Source organism: Coffea eugenioides, chromosome 10, assembly GCF_003713205.1.
Source record: "Coffea eugenioides isolate CCC68of chromosome 10, Ceug_1.0, whole genome shotgun sequence".
In the NCBI taxonomy this organism is placed as follows: domain Eukaryota; kingdom Viridiplantae; phylum Streptophyta; class Magnoliopsida; order Gentianales; family Rubiaceae; genus Coffea; species Coffea eugenioides.
This window is the reverse complement of record NC_040044.1, coordinates 11,962,360-11,976,346: the sequence shown is the minus strand read 5'-3', so window position 1 is coordinate 11,976,346 and position 13,987 is coordinate 11,962,360. Positions and strand designations below refer to the sequence as shown.

The following is a 13,987-nucleotide window of genomic DNA, read 5'->3' as shown; positions in this document are numbered from 1 at the left end:
AGCTTTTGGGTAGTTGAAAAATTTTGGACAAATTGAAGGGAAAGAGGACTGCTGCTGTCGAGTGAACCTCCAGCTTTGCATAGGAAATGTTGAACTGTTTTCACGTTAACTTGAACCCAATTGATTTGTGTTTAGTTCAGGGGTTTGTATAGCTCAATTTGGGACAAAAATCTAGTAGAGTTTACGTCCAAAAAGTGGACCAAAATTTTGTTCTTCATGATTCTTCTAAAACAGATTTTTCCGTTTGAAATTGGAATTTGATAAACTTAAGGAGTTTCTATTTTATAAAAATTCTAAAGGCTAGTTTTACTTGATTTTTATGATTTCCTCTTAAAAGAAACTTCCTCAGATACTTTTTTTTTTTGGGAAAAGTAGAGGGGAAATTTCTCTAAGTGGTTTAAATGTGATTTTCTCAACTTGTGACACCAAATTTATTGTTAATTATTTGGGTGGTTCTAAAAATTTGTTGGTGGAATATTTGAAGAATTTAACAAGTTTTTGGTTTTATAGAAACCTCAAAAGTTAATTCCACTTGATATTCGTGACTTTCACTTTGAGAAAACGATTAAAGCTAGTTTGGAATCCTTGAGTGGAATTAAATGCTAGTTAACTCGAGTTAAACTCGCCAACTCAAAAGTAGAAATTTATGTGAATTATTTGTATGTTTTTTTTTAGGAGTTGGTGAAGGGCACAATCTTGGTCAAAGTTTGGAATTCTAAACACTTCACTTAAGGTGAGTGTCTCTCGCATGAATTGTGTTTAACTGCTAGATGAACTACTTGTTATAAGTACTTGCCTGAGATACCATGAAATATGACCTGCTATGTGATCATGTGAAATATCATAAGTACAAGGTTTGCAATGTCGATTGGAGCGCGGTCTCGTCGACTAAATAAACCAAACGGAAGCATGTACCACGCTCTAATGGAGTAGGAGGTACCTCTCGACCGTTTTGGTAAAAGTATTTGCAATATTCATGTTGGAGTCGGGCCCGAAAATAAGGGGGAGGTCGTTGCTAGGAGACAAGTAGAGTAGGAAATATTTTATATGGAGGTTAGGTAGTAAAAGTTGACGGAGTGTCAACTACCAAAAATTTCCTGATCAAGCGCGTGGACTTTGGCTCCTGAGAGCCCCGTATCCTTTTCTTGTCATGATAATTCGCTTTTTTAAATTATTAATTGCTTACTTGACAACTTATACTTGTTAAATTGGCCCTATGTAAATTGCATGTTTCGAGGCACCACTGTGCTATTGGCTCATCCCTTCCAATTTGTTTTCCTTGACAGGTTCCGAAATGCAAGAAACCTTGGAGATCTAGAATAGAAATGTTATCTTTGGAATGCCCACTTTTGTAATTGTACTTTGGAAAAACTTTAGTATCTTTTGGATGACTTTTGTGTCTTTGGAAAAATATGAATCCTATGGTGCTTCTGTGCCCTGGATTAGGAACTTTATATTGTAAATTAAGTTGAAGTTAAGTATTTTAAGTTCGACGTTTTCATTGGTGTTTGAATTTTTCTTTTGGACAGGGTAAGTTGAATGGTACGATTTGTTTAAGTACTTGGTTTATTTGGGAGGTAAAGTTTATTTACGAATTATATTTGATGATGTTAACTCGTTGAGCAAGTGAGTCCTAGCGAGAGTTAGGCAGGCGACCCGCCAACCCTTTGGTTCGCCTTAGGGGGAAGTGGGGCCGTCACAGGTGGTATCAGAGCCTTATGTTAGAACGTATTTGGGAGAATTGTTAGGTATTTTATTCCTAGGAATAGGAACGAGATACTCAGATATATTTTAAGTGATAATTGATCAAGGGAATGGTGCTAAGGTTTAACTTTGAAAGTTTTGGCTGTTTTGTAGGTATGGAGAACCCTAATGGGAACGGACATGCTGCTAATGGTAACGGGCACGTGAATGGTCACGCGCCGCCTCTTAGGCCTATTTCTTACCGAGTTCAGGGTGGTGGAGCTCGTGTTCAGTACTCGCCCGCCACCAGGGTTCCTAGGTGTGACTGTAGGTTGACCTTCTCTTACCCCAATCGCTTGGTTCTGGCTATAGACGATGAACGTCAACAGTTGGTGAATTCCAACATAGCCCTGATTCAGGACGTGGACGAGTTGGGTGCCATGATGGCTAATCTGCAGAATAGGGTAGCAGAGCTGATTGGAAGGGTGATAGAGGAGAGAGTTAGGGCTGAGGCAGACCGTGAGGAGCTGCAGAGAGCAAGAGACAGCTTGGCTAGGATGAGAGACATGGTTCGTGAGCGAACTTCTGGGATATTAGTGGATGCTACCATATTGATGGATGAGGTGATGGATGAGATCTCGGAGGTAGTTCCTAGTGCTGAGGAGGATCCAGAGGAGGACCCGGAGGAGGATCCTGATGAAAGGAATTCATCTGATGGTCCTGTTGAGGACTAGGCATAGTTAACCACCCTTTTGACTTGTAACCCTTAAACAATTGTTGGGATGGTGCTAACTCCTGGGCCATTGTATTTTTGTAATTGTATGGCTCGCTTTTGTGATGTTGCACTTCTTTTGAATGTAAAGGACTGGCTGCACCTGGTAGCACCTTTGTGCTATATTTTTGTAAAATCCCAACGAAATACTAATTGTAGGAATTTCAAAGATTAATGTATGCGTTAGTTGTGGTTATTTTATCGCTCTCAAGTTGATCTTCATTTTACATAATTTTTCTACGTTGTTCTTTAATTTTACATAAATTTCTGCATACTTACTTCTCTTTCTTGCATTAGGCATAACTAGGTATGGATCACCGTGGTAAAGGCCGAGGCCGAAGTCGAGGTCGAGGTCGAGGGAGACGGGTTGAAGCCCTCCGTGATCAAGGGGGCGATAGAGCGTCTGAGGTGAACCAAAATCATGGACCCGAGGGCGGGGGCGGAGATCAAATGGCCACCGCTATTAATAGGATAACTGAAGTACTAGAGCGTTTGGCGGACCGTCAAGGTCCTGGATTAGCGCAACAACAACCTGGAGGGCAGGTAGATACGGAAGATAGGGCTTTGGAAAGGTTCCTGAAGTTTGGGCCGCCTAAGTTTCAAGGTGGGCCAGAGCCTGAGATAGCTGAGGGATGGTGGGAGAGAATATCTGATATTTTTACCACCCTGGATTACACTGAAGGGCGAAAGGTGACCTTTGCGTCATTTCAATTTGAGGGAGTTGCACGGTCATGGTGGAATCTAATTAAGGCTAAGTGGGATAGAGACCGTACCCCTAGTACTTGGGCAAATTTCACCCGTGAGTTTAACGCCAAATTCCTTCCAACCCTAGTCCAAGAGAAAAAGGAAGATGACTTTATTAAGTGCAAACAAGGGGCCATGAGTATAGCAGAGTATGAGACCAATTTCACTAAATTAGCTCGTTATGCCCCTGACCTTGTAGCCACTGAGCAGAGACGCATTAGGAGATTTGTGCAAGGGCTCAATGTAGAGATTCAAGAGGGGCTAGCAACTGCTCAAATTAGCACTTATAGTGACGCCGTGGAGAAAGCTCAGAGGTTTGAGACGGCTAGAGCCCAATCTAAGTCATTCTTTGCTAGAAAAAGGAATGCCCCTAGTGGTAGCAGGGACCCAGTTTCGGCAAGTGCCTCACCGCTTAAGATGGGTAGAGGAACTGGGGTAGTGAACATCCCTAGTGCTTTGAGAGGTGCTTTAGCAAGGGGAGCTGGAACTAGAGGCTCTGGGGCGAGAGGTTCTGGAATAAGAGGAGGTCAAAGTGGAAGGGGACCCTCTAGGAGTGCTCCGCGCGTTGAACAAGTGTCAACCCCTCAGATAACCTGTGGTTACTGTGAAAAAGTCAATCATACCGCAAATGAGTGCTGGAGAAAGGAGGGCAAGTGCCTCAGGTGTGGAAGTGCTGAGCACCAAATTGCTAATTGTCCTAAGATTTCCGAGAATGGGGAAAGCCAAGGAGGTGCCACAATTTCTAGGCAAACTACTTCTGGAGGGAGTCGGCCAAAGGTTCTGGCTAGGGTTTACGCCCTAGATAGTCAACATGTACCTGACCCTTCGGAGGTAGTCGAAGGTACACTTCCAATCTTTCACCGATTAACTAAGGTTTTAATTGATCCCGGTGCGACCCATTCATTTGTTAATCCTGCTTTTATGTGTGGAATTGATGTAAAACCTGTACGATTACCCTATGATTTGGAGGTTAGGACTCCTACAAGTAACAAGAGCATACTCACTAGCTTAGTTTATCAGGAGTGTAAATTCTGGATTAGGGAACGAAAAATACTAGTTGACTTGGTGAGTTTGGACCTTAAGGGGTATGATGTGATGTGATTATAGGAATGGATTTTTTGTCTTACCACCATGCGAAGCTAGATTGTAGAGCTAAAGTGGTGGAATTTTGCATCCCAGGTGAGGCAACGCTTAAGTTAGATGTAAGGGGTAGATTAGTTTCGTCTGCTTTGATTTCAGGGATTCGAGTTAGGAAAATGCTTTACAAGGGAGCCCAGGGTTTCTTAGCTTTCTTAATTAACGCCCCTAGTGACCAAGTGAAATTAGACGATGTGCCAATCGTGCGAGACTTTCCTGATGTCTTCCCTGAAGAATTAACATCTTTATCACCTGAAAGGGAGATAGAGTTTAAGATTGACTTGGTACCAGGAGTAGCTCCAATTTCTAAGACTCCTTATAGAATGGCTCCTGCGGAATTGAAAGAACTAAAGATCCAGTTACAGGACCTGCTAGAAAGAGGTTTTATTAAGGAAAGTGACTCAACGTGGGGAGCTCCAGTTTTGTTTGTAAAGAAAAAGGATAGGAGTTTGAGACTGTGCATTGACTATCGAGGTTTAAATGAGGTGACTATTAAGAATAAGTATCCTTTGCCCTTGATTGATGGATTATTTGACCAATTGCAAGGATCAGTAGTATACTCTAAGTTAGATTTGAGACAAGGGTACTATCAATTGAGGATTAAAAAGGAAGACATACCTAAGACTGCTTTCAATTCTAGATATGGGCACTTTGAGTTTGCAGTGATGCCCTTTGGGTTGACCAATGCCCCGGCTGCTTTCATGAATTTAATGCAGAGAATCTTTAAGAAATATCTAGACCAATTTGTGGTAGTATTCATAGATGATATTCTAGTACATTCTAAGACCCGAGAGGATCACGCCAAGCACTTGGAGATAGTTTTACAAGTGTTGAGAGAACATAAGCTTTACACTAATTTCAGTAAGTGCGAATTTTGGCTGAAAGAAATTTCTTTTTTGGGTCATAGAATCTCTAAGAATGGAATCGCTGTGGATCCAACTATAGTGGAGGCAGTTACTTTATGGAAACAACCAGAGAATCCAACTGAAATTAGAAGTTTCTTAGGATTGGCAGGTTATTACCGTCGTTTTATAAAAGATTTCTTAAAAATTGCTGGGCCAATGACGGAGTTAATTAAGAAAAACCATAAGTTCATTTGGAGCCCAAAATGTGAAGCGAGTTTTCAAGAGTTGAAGAGGTGTTTGACTACGACTCTAGTGTTAGCCTTACCTGAGGGAGTTGATGGGTTTGTGGTGTATTCTGATGCTTCTAAAGAAGGGTTAGGCTGTGTTTTAATGCAAAAGGGAAAAGTTGTAGCCTATGCTTCTAGGAAATTATAATCCCATGAGATGAATTACCCGACCCATGACCTAGAGTTAGCTGCTGTTATTTTTGCTTTGAAGAAGTGGAGACATTACTTGTATGGGGTAACATTTGAGGTATTCACAGACCATAAGAGTCTTAAGTATCTGTTTTCACAAAAGGAGTTAAACCTGAGACAGAGGCGATGGGTAGAATTCCTTGAGGATTATGATTGTTCAATCAATTATCACTTTAGACGTAAACTCCTCTAATGGAGTGGGAGGTACCTCTCGGCCGTTTTGGTAAAAGTACTTGCAATATTCATGTTGGAGTTGGGCCCGAAAATAAGGGGGAGGTCGTTGCTAGGAGACAAGTAGAGTAGGAAATATTCTACATGGAGGTTAGGTCGTGAAAGTTGACGGAGTGTCAACTACCAAAAATTTCCTGATCAAGCGCGTGGACTTTGGCTCCTGAAAGCCTCGTATCCTTTTCTTGTCATGATAATTCGCTTTTTTAAATTATTAATTGCTTACTTGACAACTTATACTTGTTAAATTGGCTCTATGTGAATTGCATGTTTCGAGGCACCACTGAGCTATTGGTTCATCCTTTCCAATTTGTTTTCCTTGACAGGTTTCGAAATGCAAGAAACCTTGGAGATCTAGAATAGAAATGTTATCTTTGGAATGCCCACTTTTGTAATTGTACTTTGGGAAAACTTTAGTATCTTTTGGATGACTTTTGTGTCTTTGGAAAAATGTGAATCCTGTGGTGCTTCTGTGCCCTGGATTATGAACTTTACATTGTAAATTAAGTTGAAATTAAGTATTTTAAGTTCGACGTTTTCATTGGTGTTTGAATTTTTCTTTTGGACGGGGTAAGTTGAATGGTACGATTTGTTTAAGTACTTGGCTTATTCGGGAGGTAAAGTTTATTTACGAATTATATTTGATGATGTTAGCTAGTTGAGCGAGTGAGTCCTAGCGAGAGTTAGGCAGGCGACCCGCCAACCCTTTGGTTCGCCTTAGGGGGAAGTGGGACCGTCACATAGTGAAATTCTTAGAAATCTCGAGGGAGGTTTCTGAAATTATTCCTTCTTTTAATGTGTGGGGAAAATGGAATATTGTTAAGGTCTTGACTAAGGTCATAGTTATTAAACCTGGTCCAAGAGAAACCCGATGAAAAAATGGGTCAACAGGTTACAGGTCAACCAGTGGGTGAGTGGTCAAATTGGTGGGTCACTAAATGTACTTAAAAGATTATGTCTCATAGTTATTGATCTGGTTGAAACTATAATAAACTATGCCATAGTAAATGCTCAGTTGGTTCAATTTATTATAGAATCATTAATTCTTATAAAAATTAATAAAATCTAAATTTAATTAGTAATCCACCAAATTTCAAGTATAAAATTTTATCTAAGTGTAATTATCTAGTTTATTCACAAATTTTAAGTGCAAAAGGTTATTAAGAATGATATTTGCCTTTAAAATAAATTGTGCAATATATTATTTTTTAAATCAATTTCATAACTTATAGAATTTGGAGAATAATAAAATTTTATTAAAAGATTGCAAACAAATTTTGTTTTGGAGAAATAAAAGAAGAATAAAAATCTAATAGATAATATAAGAAGAACCAAACAAGCACCAAATGGGTCGTTAGTCCAATGATAATTGCACTTTACTTGTATATATGAGGTTCAGGTCCAAATCATCACTTCAACATCTTCTAAAAAATTTTCACACAATAACTCGGGTTCCTTACAAAATCGCCTGATTCAGTCGAGTTGACCGGTTAAACCGTCAGTCCATTGACAAGTCAACGGATTTATTGCTCAAACGATCCATCCAATTAGCAACCCAATTCTATTTCATGGCCAGTTCACCGAATTGACCGGTTGAACCGTCAGGCGGGCTGGGTTTAATATCAATTACTTAGGTAGTCCTCATTTGTCTATACTCAACATAATAACTTGATCCATTATTTTCAAAAAAGAAGGATCAATATAGGACATCTTTTGAAAAAAAGAAGAAGAAGAAAGAAACTAATGAAAAAAAACAGACAGAGAGAAACTAATAGAGAAGTCAAATAAGTTGCGCGTTCACCTTTGAAACAACAAATGAAATATTTTTTATTTTTAACATTTTAACCAATGTGATCTTTAATCTTATGATGAACTATTTTGCCTTCTTAATTTTGTTAACTTAGAGAAAGTGATTCTTTTAACGAAAAATTTAGAAATTGTTGACGAAAATGCAAGACCCTTTAATCGTTATCATGCCATTTGTCTGGAAACTAAAGTGATTCTTAAATTTTATTTAATTGCAAATAATGAATGAAAAATTGCCCAAAACATTTTAGAATGAAGAATATAATTTTTTTAATTTTCTAGTTAACATATCAAAAGTACCAATTTTTGAATGAAAAATGTTTAAATTCATACTTGAAATTTGTGTTTAACAGAGTACAAAAATCTATTTGCATCATTGTAAAAAGTTTTAGGTGACTTTTATGAATTTTAAAATTTATTTACAATTTTTGAAGGTTTAAGGTTCTTTCCAAACCGATGGCACAAAAACCCTTAAAGCGTCTTTCGAATGCATTAGCAACTTTATATTTTCTATTAAAAGGATCACTTTGGCTAAATTTTAACATTTAGAAATAAAAATTGTTGTCATCATATCACGAGACTATATTGATGATAACCTCAAAGATGATGACCTAAAATTGGTCATATATGATCTATATGTTGTTTCAATGGAACATGTTAACTCACTCATTTTCTCTATTAGTTTTCTTTGTCAAAGATCTTACATTAGTCACTTTTTATGAAAATATGGAATTAAATTTGTATATGATGATTGATAAGGGACCACATTTACCAAGTCTCGAGAGGTAAGGGATCAAAATGATACAAGTAGAAAAAATTATCAAAAGATAAGGAACATTTGATATTTACAAATGTAATTTTTGAGAAACATAGGGATGGAAAAAAATTATAGTTCGTGGCCTATTGAAAACTATTATTGTTTTATCCAAATGTTCTAATTAGTCGCCGGCCTAGACGAGTGCATTACGCACCCGTCTGGAAACCAGTTAAAGTGGCTTGCCACATTTTAGTAGCAAATGGTGGGAGGCAAGGTTTGAACCATTGATCTCCCACCCCACCAAGCCTTAAAGGATTTGTTAATGGCCGCTCAGTGGTTTCAATAAGAAAATCACTTCAATAGTGTATAAAGTGTAGCACCAAAAGACAATGGTCTAGTAGTCAAAGTGACTCTATAGGTCTTAAGGTGCATTTGATAAAATTGAAATTTGAAAACTAAAATTTGAAATTTGAAATCTAAAGTCTGAATCTATTAATTATTGAATTATTAAGTATTAAAATCTTAACATGTGTGCACATTTTGCATTAAGTAATAAATGAATAGATTATCACTTATTTTTTTGAAGTAAGTTTTGTTTAAAAAATTAAGCGTCACTTAATTAATTAAGATGTTTTGTGTTTGGTTATCATATGCATTTGAATATATTAAGATATGAACTCATTAAATTAAAATACTAAATTGGATTATCAAACAAGATTTTAGATTCAATTCTAACTATTTGAATTAGAGGTCTTAGATTCAACTCTAACTATTTATTTCTTCTATTTCTTCTCCTACTATTTGTTGATTTATTTAGTAATATCGAGTGATTTATAGATTTCTTGTAATATTATTAACATAACAAAAAACAATATAAAGTGCACTATATAAAAAAAATGAAAGTACATATATTTTAGTTGATAGTGGGCTAATGAATAATGACATGATCCTAAATTCCTCTTAAAGAAAAGAATAGAGAAAAATACTAATATCGAAGATGAAAAAAAAAGATAGTCATATGAAACTTTACTTGAAGAGTTTGGAAATAGAAATTGGGAAGGCTGAAAACAGATGGACCAAGAAACAAGTAGCAGCATATTTTATTTAAATCTATTTCCTTTTTAGTAAATTTTATATACACTATCATCATTGGATCCATGATATATGTGCCAAAGTTAAATTTCAAATTCAAATTTTACATAGTTGTTATTTATCTAACGTTGATAGTGTATAAACTGTCGATGTAGAAAAGATTAATTCATTCTTTTTATCAGTTGTCTTCATTCAAAAATGACTTGTTTTTCTTTTTCTCTTTGTAATATTTCTTTTTGTCTTCTATTAATAATCTTGGTCCAATTTGCAATGTTGATGTATTTGATGTTGACATTGGCCATTGTAGCAATAGGACTCTGAAACTATATCCATAATTCATAGTGACATAGATCAAATGGGTGCAATCGAGATAGTTGCTCTCATTGATCCCACCAAAGTATGTAATTTATACATGTAATTGTATCTTTGCCCCTACTTATAGTTAAAGAATATTACCCCTAATATCTTTCAATAAGATATTTTTTAACTATTATTCTTCGTCTCCACCAAGTCAACAAATTACAAACAATAAATAACCCTCTCCACCTCTCATATTTAAATTAAAATCAACTAATAAAGAGCCAACTTTACCTTTATTGTTCTTCTCCTTTTTTTTTCAATGCCTCTCAACACACAAATGTATTTGAAATATTTCCATAAATATTTGCTACATTTAAAATCAAAAAATTTGCTAGATCTTTCTTCATTTCAGCTTTATGAATAGAGAGAATTTATTATGACTATATAGAAAAAGTGGCAAAACCCTCTATTAAAAATTTGAAATTTAGAAATTGTATAATTTAATATGCTAGGTTTGTTTCTACTTAACGTACTGATAGCTCACGAATATAAGCTTAAATCATAAATTGATAAAAAAAAAAATCATAAATTGATAATAAAAATATGAATATAAGTTTAAATCACAAATTGATAGCACAAATATGATAAATCATAGGAATGTAGCAAAAAAAACTTTGAAAAGCCATTTCTTTTTGGCCCTACACTTTTTACAACTCTATAAAATTGTTAACAAGATTTTGAAAACCCATTTGAGTATAAAATGAGATGATATAAAGTATTTAACAAAAGTTAAAAAAAATTAGATTTTGATAATCGGGGATGATAGAGGTTTTTTTTTTTTGCAAGGATAGTAAGGTTTGAATTTTAGAGTGCATATTTGGACTATTTTAGCTTGATCTCTTTCAATTTTGTTGTCATTTTCAGATGTAATCGAAGGCAAAGAAGGAAGATTTTGCGAGACTCAGGAAGGATTTGTCGTTTATTCGGTTGTCCACTTTTTGTTACTCTTTTAACATTTAGTAGTATATTCTATGATTGCAAAGTAGTTTTGCCATGGTTGTTAAGTTATTTTGCACTTATTGTTACTCTTTAACATTTAGTTGTACATTTTATAATTGTAAAGTAATTTTGTTGTGGTTGTTAAGTAATTTTAGCAAACTTACTAATTATTGACATTTAATTAAATATAGACAGCATATATATATATTTTTTACAGCAAACCCTGTACACGGGGGAGGGATGCCAGCCCCAAGTTTTATTGCAAACAAAACTTACAAAATGGTAGAGGGATCAACCTCCCCAAATTTAAGTCTACACTTAGTGCACAACCTATCCCTCCTCATTTAACCATCGAACACCCGGCACCCCACGTGAGTCAAGAATAAGAGAAGCCCGAACGATCGCCGGCAGTTGTTGAACATGATCATAAACCCGTACGCCTACTGCCCCAATAGCCACTAACCTATCTGCAGGTAAGTTTGCCTCACGGAAAATATGTGAGATGGAGGCCGAAAAGCCCTCCAGAAGACCTCTAACTTTCCTCAAAATATTACATAATGGTCACTTAGCAATTACCCCAGAGACAACCAACTGCACCAAGGCTTTGGAATCCACCTCTACCAACGAAGGACGAAACCCCCTTTGTAAACACAACTGCAGACCAAACAGTAATGCCATACTTTCTGCCTCCAACACATCCTGTTCTCCAAATTCTTTGTAAAAAGCAAAAATCAATTTCCCCTGACAATCACGCACTAGTCCACCACCCGTGGCCCTACCATGATTCACGCTGGCATCCGAGTTGAACTTAAGCAAACCAGGTGGCGGTTTCTCCCAGGCAATCACACAAGGGGTCCTCCTCCGAGGAAGGGCTTTGATTAATCGTAGCAAATCACAATCTGCATCCCCCGTGAAGTGCGACCGACGAAGCTTATTTGCCCTCCCGAGCTGTTCCAAAAAATAATTCACTTCGCGGATTATCTTTTCGACCTCCCATCGCACGCCTTGATAACGCTCCTGGTTCCTTGCTAACCAAAGAAACCAGCACACTACAATTGGCATGAATGCCCGAATATGGTTTTTCGAAGAGGAAGATGAAGTTAGGTACCAAGAGACAAAAAAATAGACATCATATAATAATCTTTTAGTGAGTTAATTTCAAAATACTCACGTCAAAAATGTATTTTTTTCACTTTATTTCTTCAAGTTTTAACTGGATCAATTACTATCAGTACAATAGGGTCGATATCTCTCTAAATTGCTTTTGTGTGAAATTCACTTGCTAGTACCACTTTGAAAAGACTAAGTTGTCCTAAAAGTAGTCAAATTTGATTGCATTCTTATACTATCCTAATACAGAATATTTTTGTATACAACTATAGTAAATATAAAAATGAATAAAAGTCTAAATGGACAATGTATTTTCATGCCTTCTACTTATAGATAAGGTCCAATTTTTTTTTTAAATAGCATATGAACTACTACAAATCTAGAAATCCATTTTTATAATTTCATTTTTCTAGAGAAAAAAAAATCGTAACATATGGAAGAGATGAAAGGACCATTGTGGGTGTAATCTTTTTTGCTTTATATTTATTTGGTTGAATATACAACAGCTGTACATATGGGATTTGCTCGACTAAGTAGTGTCTTAGGAATGTAGTCAAGGCTAATTTATTTGAAGGTAATTTAGTTTGTTCAAAAGTAACATGTGCTCTAAAATGATTAATCTAAATGATTAATTTAAAGACAAGTAGGTTAACTCTATTGGTTGTATCGAATTGAGAAAATTTGAATGCATGAGGAATGGATGGATCCAAGTCAATAATCAAGGAAGAAGCATTTTTAGAGGGGTCAATTTGGAATTAATTATTTTTAATTTATTGTGTAACTAGTTTTGTACCCGTTCGTTGAACGGGAATCTTCGAAAAACAATAAATTATTTAGTCAATTTTATAAAAATGTTGATATGAAATACAAACTTAATGTATATTTTACTATAACCTTTCTTAAGTATATTACTATATGCGCATTGTAATATAAAGTATTCTTATAATATAAATTTGAACATCTAATTCAGTAAATAATAATTTAAAAATGGAAAAAATAACATTCGACAATACCATAACATTCAAAAACTTGAAAATAAATAAAAAGTGCAGTAAATAGTATCAAATAATATTCTACTCTTCAGAAACTTGTTTTTGTTTTTCTTCTGTTTGAACATTCTCCTCGATTTGTCCGTGTAAATCAGCATTTATTGATTTTCCATTATCACTGCATGATAGCAAAGCAGGATAACTAAGTATAAAAAAATAAATGATTTATCGCATTCAAGATTGTGTATAACAACACGTAAATATTATAATTTAAGAAAGTAAAATAGTATATTAAATCTACCTTCTCATGCAAATCTTTTTATAAGGATTCCCTTCCTCTGTGGTTTTTGTTGAACCCTCTGATGAATGATTCATATGAAGTGTATTGAAGTGTTGTTGATTAGAATCATCTGTTATACTAATTGAGATCTGGGAAGAAGATGCTTCACGTTGGTATTGGTTGTCGGTTCCACCAATCTGATAATAATTTATCAAAATTAAAGGCAAAAATATTATGTGAGATATAATATGTGAAATATAAGAGAAATTTATTACTAATTCAAGATATATTACTAATCCTATGTGTTCATAAAAAAACAAACAGAAAATAAAAAAATAAATAAAATTCAAGATATATTACTAAACTTTTACAATTGAAGATCAATATGCCTTTTTAAAAAAAAAATATATTAAAAGAAGATGTACCTGATAATCAAGAGGAGTGAAAACCCAAAATCGATGTTTTAATGTGCCAACCGCTTGCACTGAAAATACCTAACCATGAATTTGATGCTTGAAATCAATATATTAGAGGCTATATGTAATGTAGGCATAAGAAATAAGAATTGATAAGAATATAAAAAGATATTGATAAGAACATTAAATGTAGGTTTATCTTGATTTAAGTTGTTTAAACTACGTAACTTTGGGTAAGAAATAAGAATCTTATAATATTAAGAATTCTTATAGGAAATAAAAGTGCGTTCTCAAGACCGATTTTACCTACTTTGAAAGATCACCTCAACTATATCGAGTCCTTTAAGCGCATG

General features: G+C 35.3%; 1 protein-coding gene across 1 annotated transcript; it reads left to right on the top strand.

Moving 5' to 3' along the window:
• Positions 1–2,764: 2,764 nt before the first annotated feature.
• LOC113750440 lies at positions 2,765–4,300 on the top strand. The gene has a single exon (XM_027294413.1). It carries the CDS (start codon positions 2,765–2,767, stop codon positions 4,298–4,300), a length of 1,536 nt encoding a protein of 511 aa, XP_027150214.1.
• The last annotated feature ends 9,687 nt before the right edge of the window (positions 4,301–13,987 follow it).

Bases quoted from the DNA above. Each gene is read 5' to 3' on its own strand.
- LOC113750440 (XM_027294413.1), top strand. From the start codon at position 2,765: ATGGATCACCGTGGTAAAGGCCGAGGCCGAAGTCGAGGTCGAGGTCGA.